Raw genomic sequence first — 10,641 nt, forward strand, 5'->3', positions numbered from 1 at the left:
CCCAGAGCTGCTGTGTCTGTGGTCCCATCCCAGAGCTGCTGTGTCTGTGGTCCCATCCCAGAGCTGCTGTGTCTGTGGTCCCACCCCAGAGCTGCTGTGTCTCTGGTCCCATCCCAGAGTTGCTGTGTCTGAGGTCCCATCCCAGAGCTGCTGTGTCTGTGGTCCCACCCCAGAGCTGCTGTGTCTGTGGTCCCATCCCAGAGCTGCTGTGTCTGTGGTCCCATCCCAACTCCCTGGGGTGCTGTGGCTGCAAAGCTCCCACCCAAGGGTGCTCACCTGACTGTGGGAGACCCACCAGGCGCTGGTGACCACGCGGGCGTCCCAGGCAGCGCTGTAGCACAGGGCCATGGTCCCGGCCTCCGTCAGGGTCCGTGGTGGGATGGGCTCACCTGGGGCACACCCATCATCCATTAAATCCCACATTGCCCTAATCCAGCCTGGCAGCATCCCAGGATGGACTGATTCTCCTCCCCAGGGCCCCACAGGTACCTGAGGGGTTCTTGATGACRCAGCTCGTGGCTCCGTGCAGATCGGCGTGCACGTAGATGTCCCCTGGGAAACAGGAGACTGCAGTCACACCCACAGATCTCTGGAGCAAGGGCAATTCTCTGACTTTAGTTGGAATTGGCTGATCTGGCTGCAAGGGGCAGGATGGGGACACAGAAGCCTTTCATCCTTGTAGCAGGCAGAATCAGCTCCTTTGCTCCTGAGGGGAGCCCAAAGCTGCTCTCAGCCCCCAGAAAATCTCTCACTGCCATCACCAAAATCTCTCACTGCCATAACCAAAATCTCTCACTGCCATCACCAAAATCTCTCACTGCCATAACCAAAATCTCTCATTCCCATTACCAGAAAATCTCTCACTGCCATCACCAAAATCCCCTTTGATCCCATCACCAAAATCTCTCCCTGCCATCACCAAAATCTCTCACTCTCATCACCAAAATCTCTCGCTCTCATCACCAAAATCTCTCGCTCTCATCACCAAAACCTCTCACTGCCATCACCAAAACCTCTCACTGCCATCACCAAAACCTCTCACTGCCATCACCAAAATCTCTCACTGCCATCACCAAAATCTCTCACTCTCATCACCAAAATCTCTCGCTGCCATCACCAAAATCTCTCGCTGCCATCACCAAAATCTCTCATTCCCATTACCAGAAAATCTCTCACTGCCATCACCAAAATCTCTCACTGCCATCACTAAAATCTCTCACTCCCACCACCAAATTCTCTCTCCCATCACCAAAATCTCTGAATCCCATCACCAAAATCTCTCACTGGCATCACCAAAATCTCTCACTCCATCACCAAAATCTCACTGCCATCACCAAAATCTCTCATCCCATCACCAAAATCCCCTTTGATCCCAGACCCAACTCCAGGACAAAGCACAGACACCTTCCCATGGCACTGCTGGATGTTGACAGAACTGGAAAAGAGGAAGGAAACCAGAAATGCCCCCATGGACTCACCTGGTCTGAGGTAACGTTTCACAATCAGCTCGTTCTGCTGCTGATCCCTGCCAGCAATGACCAGGTAATTCTCMGAGCTGATGAACCACAGGAATTTCTCAAACCTGCCAAATTCCAGAAAATCCACAGAGTGAGAAACACCTGGAGCTMACAGGAAATTGCACAGGAGGTTCTTGATACCAAATTCAGAGAATATTCAGCTCAGCAGTTAACATTTATGACCTCAAATATTTTCAYTTCCATCCACAGATGTGGGGATACAAAAACAAGGCAATGAGACAACTGCAGCATCACTGCCAGTGATATTTGGAGATGAAACAAGAAATATCATCGCCACAGTCCTATTTATTTTTATTTTAATAATTCAATTAGTAGAAGATTAGAAGCTTTGGGATTTTGTTTCRTTTGTTTGTTGTTTTTAAAAAAWCACAAAAGCCCAAAATGGTTTGGGTTGGAAGGGAMCTTAAAGATCATCCAGTGAAAWATCATCCAGTTCCACTGGGCCACACTTTCSACCATCCCAGGGTGCTCCAAAYCCCATCCAAYCTGGCCTTGSACACTTCCAGGGATCCAGGGGCAGMCACAGCTTCTCTATTAATCCTGGAAACCATCCTGGGATTCTCTGACTTTAAGGARACTCCACACAAAGTGCAGCACTCAGAAATCCCAATTAGCTCCAGTTCTAAACCAGGGAAGATYCACCCTGACACGGGGCAGGGGAGAAGGACAAGGGAGCTGTACTTGCCAATAGACCTTTCTGGCTTTCTGGATGGTGGTGACAGTCTGCACCTCCCTCAGAGTTTGCTTTGTCTTCTTCTCAGCTGATTTAAAAGCCTGTTTGGACAGAAAACAYCGTCACCATCCAGCAGGGATCACAAAATTCCCAACTGAACAGTGGGAAAGTTGGTAGAAAATGGCTCTGGACTTTATCACTCCACACACTGTGCACAGCCCTGCTCCTGTGAGAATGCCCTGAACATTCCACCCTGGAGAGCTGCTCCCTGAAATTATCAGCTCTTGGATTCACAGGATTTCCACTGATTTTCCACTGTTAGTCCTGGTCTGTCAGTATCTCCACCTGCCTTGAGTACTCCCAATACTACTGGTGGAAAAGCAGGACACATCAGGGATCTGCAATCCTCCACTGAGCTCAAAAATGGCAAGAATAAAACAGCCCTGGACAGTTGTTTTTCCTTTTCAAGTCTTGTTAGGGCTGCTCAGACCAGGTCAGGATTTCCCAGGGCAGGGATTTTCCTTTCAAATATCTTCTAAAAGATACTCCAAAAGAAAAAAAAAAATACCTTTTCTGCAGCTTCCACTGTCTTCTGGGTTTTCTTGGCTGCATGTCTTTTGTGGTCGTAGTACCTGTGAAACACAAATGTTTGTCCCTGAAATCCCCTGAAATCCCAGCAGATCACTCCTTTATCCTTATCCCACTTTTCCCAGGCTTCTGAATGTTGTTCCATGTGCACAACTGGACTCAGAATTAAATTAGTGTGACAGCCACAGACCAGCTGCTCTGCTCCAGTGGGTCTGGACCAGGGAAATGCCCACCCCAGAGCTCAGGGCAAGCTATCATTTCAATTTTTAACTCTTATTTTTAACAAGATATCCCAAAACTCTTCCTTCTGAAATATTACYACCAACAACTGCAAACCCAGAGAAATTTCTCCAATCAAAACACACATTTACTGAAAAAATCTTACTTTTTGGCATTGGCATAGGCTGACAAATTGAGATCAACATCAACCARTGAGGGTTTGTTTTTCTGAGGTTTCTTCAATTGTTTGGTTTTATTCTTTTTCTTTTTTCCCTTTGGTTCTTCTGTTTCTTCKTTCTCTCCATCAGCATTGTCTTCCTCCTCTTCCTCTTCAGACAACACATACGGGTTCCTAAAAACACATGACATCAGATGATTAAAATAAGAGAACTGRTTTATTTTTAATCCTTAGTGCAATSTGCTCTTAATTTTCTGAGAAGTCTGGGAACAACCCAAGGAGCCTTTAAACCCTTTTCATTGTGCAGACACAGATCAGCCAAATTTGGGGGAAAAAAAGCAAATAAAAGCAGAAGATAAAGAGCCCAATTTTTCAGATAAAGAGCCAAATTTTTCAGATAAAGAGCCCAATTTTTCCAATCCAAGGAACTGACTGGAAACAAGTTTATTCTATCCACTGACATTTCTGAAAGTGAGGTAACTAAAAATTCATGGATTTCAGCTTTCAGACCAAAAGTTCTAGGTATAAAAAAACCGCATTTTGGGTTTCTTTAATCCATAAATAATCCTGGTTAGAGGGTGAGATGAGCTTTTTACCTCCCTCACCTCAGCARCATGGTGATGTGATTTGTCTGCAGCTTTAACTCTTTGATTGCAGTGGCCACGGGGTCCCCCTGGGCCTGGGCCTCCTTGACGATGGCCCCGATCTCGGTCCAGTCGATCTGGTTGGCCAAAGCACTGCGGACCACTTGGATGGCCCTGTCCACCACCTCCAGGTTCATCTCTATCAGCTCTCCTTTCAGCTTATCAGCTTCCTTGGGGAAAGGAGAAGGTTGTATCCATTGGAGATAGGTTAAAAAAATGAAGTAGTGGAGAAGAAATGTAAGAATGGAGTGAGAGTGGTGGCACAGGGTAATGGAAAACTCCTTCCCTGCATCCCTGGAAGTGTCCAAGGCCAGGCTGGAGCACCCTGGGATAGTGGAAGGTGGAACTGAATGGGATTGGAGTTTCCTCCCAACCAAACCATTCCATGGTTCTGTGATTGTGCATTTTCTTAATTAAAAGCCCAAATCTGTCTTACCTGAGCCTGCTGGAGAGCTTCCAGTCTGTGCTCATGGTCCCTACGGACATTCTCAAGTTTCTTCAGTGCTTGTTTTTCCTTTCAAAAACAAGATGGGGGAAAAAAAATTTAAATATGACATATAAAAAATAAAAATTAAAATAAATATAAATGGCATCAGTTAATCATTTTAAGAAGCACGTGAAGCCTCTGGAAACCCAGGACCATCCCAGCTGCCCCAGGCCTGGATCAGGACACACCTGCTGCAAGGCCTTCAGATCAATCTTCTGCCCCTCCAGCTTGGAGTAGAACTCATCTGTTGCCTGCAAGAAAAAATCCAGTTGGAGAATCTCCAGGTTGGCCTGGTTTAGAGCAGGCAGAGGGTCCCTCCAGAGAAGTGGCTGCAAAGCACTAAAAGAGGTGACAGAGGCTGAAACAACCTCCAGGAATTCTCTCCATTTCCCTTCCCATGGGATGAGCTCAGCAAGACACTCAGGCTGTGTCTCACTGCAAACACACAAGTAATTAAATGGCCAAACTGCTAATTAAGTGGCCCACCTTTTTTGCTAAATAATGAAAAAGCAGCTGCTTTGATTCTGATTAAATGGCTGCAAAGCCAGATCTGTCTGCCCTGAATTCCTGCTGCTTCACTGGGTCACTTAAAAACCCACAAAAATCCAGAATGCCTAAGAACTGCTYCTGGTGTTCCAGCTGTGCTTAAAGCATAAGATGAGGAGAGTTTGGGGCTGTTTAGATCATCAGAGGGACTGGGGACAAGGGATGGAGGTGCAGAACACAAGGAATGGCTTCAAACTGCCAGAGGCCAGGGTTAGATGGGATATTGGGAAGGAATTGTTCCTGGGAGGGAGGTGAGGCCCTGGCACAGGGTGCCAAGAGAAGCTGTGGCTGCCCCTGGACCCCTGGCAGTGCCCAAGGCCAAGCTGGATGGGGTTTGGAGCAACCTGGGACAGTGGGAGGTGTCCCTGCCATTGCAGGGGTGCACTGGATGGGCTTTGAGTCCCTTCCAGCCCAAACCAGTCTGGGATTCTGTGATCAGTGAAGAAGATGACAGAAATTCTGCCAGCAAGCAGGGCAGGAGGATGAAGTGGAAATTCTGGAGATCAAGGTCAGGAAAAAGAGCCAATTAATRATTTTAATGAGATGTTAATGAGTCGAGGACCAGGAAGGACAATGCTCAAGGAAACACCAAATCAGGGCTCTCATAGTAGTACCAGGAAAAGTGCAAGTGTGATGACTGTCAAAACTTTTTTCCTCCAGAGACAAGTGAGCACCCAGCTCTCCACAACAAAGCACCTGGGATTCTCTGGCTGGGAAYATCCACCTTCCTCAGAGATTCCACRCTCAGCTCAGGRGACAGCACTGCCCAAAGGCCCTGTCTGAGCTGGCCTTTTCTCATCAAATATTTATCCATAAAATGAATCATTCCTTCCAAGGTCTATGCTTTAATTAACAACCTCTGCACGATGGTTTAATTATTCTTTGTAGCAGCAGTCCATTAAAGCACTTAAGTACAGCATCAGCAAAAGCACTGTACCTTATTGAATGAGTCAAATTCCAAGTAGGGACATTTTGAATGTTGAGAAAACAAGAAAGGATGAAATTCCTCATATCTGTAAAATACACATTTGATATTATCACCTGAAAACTAATTTCTGTTATGCAGACTAGTAGAAAAAAAAAAAGAAGAAATACTTCAAATATTTACGTGTAGATATCTTCTGCTGGTTTATCTGGTTCCAGACTTGGCTTTTTCTCCTTTTTCTGGATAACATAACCCTAAAAGAATACAAAGATGTCATCTGTCTGTGGAAAGAATCCCACTTTTAAATTTTAGGTGTAACCAACTGATCAGYATGAGACAGTAAATATTTCCAGCAGGGAATCTTGAGCCTGAGTAAATCCCTGCCCCACTGGCTCGTCTTGATTTCAATTTCTTCTGAAAAAAGAAGAGAACTTCTTCCAACCCTCAGGACCATCCCATAAATGCAGAATTTATGTGCAGAATTTATTACAGAACCTATTAAAGCCCAAGAGCAAATCTCCCAGGATTTGTACAATCTGCTTGTACATTATTTAATTGCTGCCCACTCTCTGGAAAGAAGCGATTTTAATTCCACATCAGCACCTGACACCCAGAAATTAAATCCACAGCTGGATGTTGAACACTCTGAGGAATTCCTGCTTGCCAATTTAACTCTGCAATTCCAAATAATTGATAACCCACCCCAGACCCACCTTTCCACTGAAGTTGTCAGTGAGGGCCATGTATTCTTCTGCTTTCTCTAGAGCTGAAAGCACCTTTTCAAGGTTTTCTGAAGAGCAAAAGAAAACAGCAGAAATATTTCATCCCTGGTGCTTCACTCCAGCAATTATTGCTCGTTTTTAACAGGAGTCTAAGTTTACATCTGGGAAATTTTTAATATAAAATTCTATTTAGGTGCTTCTAAACATAAATATTCAAGTTTCAGGGGGGGAAAAAAGAGCCCACAAACACCAGCATTTTACAAAAGGCCACAGAGGCAAAGCATAAACCAGAAGCTGTGAAAAGTTATTTTTTACAGCACCATAATTCAGGAGGAAGGAAAAAATCCTTTGGATTTACAGCAAATATAAAGCACACAAGAAAAATAAGACTGCAGGAAAATATAKTCAGGCTTTACTACCCAAATCCTTAATTTTTTTAATAAATGTAAAGCTGCTACTTTATCAAATCCCCAATGTTTGCTAGAAATAAAGACTTTGATGTTAATTCTTCCTGTCAAACATCCCTTTGCAGAAGCAGAACTCACCTCATGGGTRAGGTGGTATTTCATTATAAAACCATTCATAATGTGCAAAACCTGATGTTTTATCTCTAATACATGTACAAATCAAGACTTTTAATATAAACAAGGCTGGTCCCCAAGCTAAAAACATTAAAAAATACAACCATGTGGTCAGAACTACAGGTTCACTCATCTCTTTGGAAAAAAACCACCACACAGACATAAAAATCACCATATTTGTGGCCCAGTCTTTAAAATATGATACCTTTATTTTCCAGATGTTGATCTATTTTGACAGCTCCAGAAAACCCAGCTTCTATAAGGCAGTGCTCAATGAGAGTGGCCCCATAAGCTGTTAAAGTAAAAAATAATGAAGAATCTGTAGAAAATATTCACAATTTGCATTTAAAAAAAAAACTGGATGCAAGAATGAAAGAAGAGTGAAAGGTTCCCAAAATCAGAGAAGGGGCAGGAGGGACGGATGGATTTCATGGGTGGATAAGAAGGAGGGAGTGAGAAACAGCMAAATTCCCACAAAAGGAAAAATTGTAGGGATTTTAGAGTGGAGCAGCTGTGTCTGATAATTGGATCAGTAACACCAGGTGAGGACAAGGTTTCCTACATGATGGGATCAAACATACCAAATTTCCACATTGATACAGCAAAACTGGGAGCAGTGTGGGACAGTAATTAGCAATTATACACTACTACACAGAAATATTTTTATATAATAATAGCAATTATTTAGGAGACCAGGTAAAGAAAGAAAGGAGAAAAGGTGGTGAAAAAGCAAATCTAAAGATGGGGAAAGTAAAGCTCAGCTCTGAAAATTGTGGGATTCGAGCTATTTGGSAAATTCTCTGCTTGGTCAGCACTGCCAGGTCAGGAGGAGAAACCAAACTTGTTCTGACCAAGTCACACAAGACAAATTTGGTTCTGTGCTCAGGAAAACCTGATCTCACACTTACAGCTCCYATTTGGTACCAGGATGGTGCAAAATGCCCCAAGACAGAGCTCTCACAGAGCCATYCCCAGGTCTCAGCACTGCAGCACCATGGGCAGGCTCAGCTCTGTGCAGTTGGCTTGGAATCAATAAATCTCTTTTCCAAGGCAATCTGGGACAGTGGAAGGAGTCCCTGTCCATGGCAGAGGGTGGAATGKAATGGGCTTTAAGGTCCCTTYCAACCCTAAACCACTCCAGGATGCTGTTTTAAGTYATTCAAACTTTCAGCATGACACAACACACAGTGATTGACCTCATTTCATTTCCTGACAAAGCCCAATTACTTACGAAGGAGTGGGTTAAGAACCCTCTTCAGCTGCTCCCCTTTGGGTGCATTTGATATGATTTCAGTTAACCTGCAGGAGACAAGGGAGAGTTATAATTCCAAAGAATAACGTGTTTTACAACAACAAAACAACATTGCATTGCTTAGAAGCTACAAAAYATTTCCAGCTTTTAAAAATTAAACTAAAAATGGCCTGTAATATGCGAGGAAATACCCAAAGCTTTTCACAGCTCCAAGGAATTTGGGTTTATCCCAATAAATAACCCATTTAAGAGGTCTGAAATGTAAATTACCTGTCCAAGGTTGGCAGAGGCACAGGAGCTTTTGCACTGTCCACCGGGTACCGCTCCCTGACCGCAAACCTGACATCGTCGGCCTCGTCCGTGCGGAACCTCAGGATGTTGAGGATGAGGTACTCGTGGTCAGTGAGGACAATGTTCCCCTGGGAGGGAGCACAGGGACCTTCAGCACAGGCCACCCTAGTGTCCCTGCCCTGGGGACACACTGCAGGAGCCCTGCACTCACCCTGTCATACAGCTCCACGATCAGATGGTACGCGGCCTCGTCGCTGCCGAACTGGAAATCCACGATGCGGTCAATCCCCAGCTGGGTCACACTCACCAATCTCCTGGTCTTCAAATGCTTCCGACACTGCCGGGGGGGGAAAAATGTCTGGGACATGCTGGGAATGCCTTGGCTACAGAGCCCTCCTGTGGCACCAACCAACTTCCTGTTTAACTCAAATATTGTAAGAGCAAAAACGTTGGTGCTCACCAAAATAACACGTTTGTTTTTATAATTATAATTTATCCCAACTCTTAACATCAAGACATTTTTTTTTTCCATTGAAACCTGCTGTTTGTTTAGGCCAAGGRAGCAGCTAGTTCAGATGCAAAGGGTTTATTTTTTGGATATTATCCCTGCATCCATCTCAGCACTCTGGGAATCTCTGCTGAATCATTTCCATGGGGTCACACCCAGAGGATAAACAGTCCCATGGGAGTCAGCACCACCCAGGCTGTAACCCCATGGATATACCTGTGGATCCAGCCCAGCACATCAACCTGCAGCAAGGTGTGAAACACCAAAGCCCAGCAGACTGAACAGAGAAAGGATTCTGGAGCATCCAGAGAGAGGACTCTGCTGCATCCAGCACCTAAAAATTCAATCCAGCTGGAATGAGAAGGATTTTGCCGGAGCAACATTCCCAAAGGGTGGTCCAAAAGAAATCCGGCAGATTAACAGTGGTTTTTATAAATTTAAATATTCACTGTTTCAGGCAGTGAACATCAATGAGTGATCCCAAGCTCATGTTTGCTCTTCCCTTGTCTCAGCCACCTGTTGGATCAGGATTTATGGGATAATCCTTCCTTATTTTCCCATCTCCAAGAACAGAATATGAACATCCTTTCTGATATGCAGCCACTTTATTAAAAAACAAACTGTGGTGAGTTTACCTTCATTGCAAAGCTGGATGGCATCATGTTCTTAGGCCACTCAAACTCTGTCATGTGGATGCGTATCCCAGATTCCAGCAGCAGCGTGGCCTTGCAGTCTGGCCTGTGGAAAAAACAAAGGAGCTGGACCCCAAAATCCCTGTGGACCCCAAAATCCCTGTGCATCCCTTCCAAATGAGGATATCCTGTGATTGCACACAGCACAGCAGCCACCCCTTAGCACCCACCAGTCTGCAGAGTTTTCTGCAGTGTTTCACACTCCATATCCTAACAGCTTTTGGGGTAAAAATTACTGCATTTTTCCAAAAACCAGGAGAATTCTACATTAAACAAGTCAGAAATCACTGCAGGCAATAAACAAAAATTCTAGTTTTTCTACAGCATTCCCAAAGAATTGCTAAATAAAGATATTTAAAGCTCTTACTTTTGCAGGCGAATGAGATAAGTCTTGTTATCCACATCATAAACGTTGTTCACCCTCATTCCCAACAAACTGTCAAAAGAAAAACATGGAATGCTTTGGAGAATCCAAAACACAAATGGCTGGAAAAATCCCAGTGGCAATTAAAGTACACAGAAGAGCAAGTTTTGATAAATTACCAAGTAATGATRAATTACCAAGGAGTAACTAAAGAGGCAGCAAAGGAAGCTTAATGGAATGAGSTGGAAGCATCAACCATGGAGAGATGGAGAAACTGCTGTTAAGACACAGCAATTAAGGGATGGCAAAAATTAGATGGAGAAATTTATAATAATGGATAAAATGCAGAAAACAGCCAGGTCCTGACAGCCCTCCTCTTTGTGGGAAGAATGAAAAATGTACTGGTAACACTGGAGCACCTCTGAGCCAGCTC

General features: G+C 44.4%; 1 protein-coding gene across 1 annotated transcript in view; it reads right to left on the reverse strand.

Annotated features, from left to right (window-relative positions):
* The window catches only part of NEMF (nuclear export mediator factor), an 18,841-nt gene that overhangs the window by 7,225 nt on the left and 975 nt on the right, over positions 1-10,641 (reverse strand). The window contains exons 2-19 of the mRNA XM_057383360.1: positions 10,212-10,280; positions 9,788-9,890; positions 8,856-8,981; positions 8,624-8,772; positions 8,333-8,400; positions 7,307-7,393; positions 6,512-6,588; positions 5,982-6,052; positions 5,811-5,886; positions 4,516-4,578; positions 4,277-4,354; positions 3,802-4,010; positions 3,185-3,370; positions 2,780-2,843; positions 2,224-2,312; positions 1,479-1,582; positions 490-552; positions 277-389 (exon numbers count right to left, since the gene is read on the reverse strand). Coding sequence (XP_057239343.1) covers positions 277-389; positions 490-552; positions 1,479-1,582; positions 2,224-2,312; positions 2,780-2,843; positions 3,185-3,370; positions 3,802-4,010; positions 4,277-4,354; positions 4,516-4,578; positions 5,811-5,886; positions 5,982-6,052; positions 6,512-6,588; positions 7,307-7,393; positions 8,333-8,400; positions 8,624-8,772; positions 8,856-8,981; positions 9,788-9,890; positions 10,212-10,280 — 1,795 coding nt within the window. The remainder of the gene's footprint in view (positions 1-276; positions 390-489; positions 553-1,478; positions 1,583-2,223; positions 2,313-2,779; positions 2,844-3,184; positions 3,371-3,801; positions 4,011-4,276; positions 4,355-4,515; positions 4,579-5,810; positions 5,887-5,981; positions 6,053-6,511; positions 6,589-7,306; positions 7,394-8,332; positions 8,401-8,623; positions 8,773-8,855; positions 8,982-9,787; positions 9,891-10,211; positions 10,281-10,641) is intronic.

Source organism: Malurus melanocephalus, unplaced genomic scaffold, assembly GCF_030028575.1.
Source record: "Malurus melanocephalus ecotype Western Australia unplaced genomic scaffold, MMel_1.1 scaffold_627, whole genome shotgun sequence".
In the NCBI taxonomy this organism is placed as follows: domain Eukaryota; kingdom Metazoa; phylum Chordata; class Aves; order Passeriformes; family Maluridae; genus Malurus; species Malurus melanocephalus.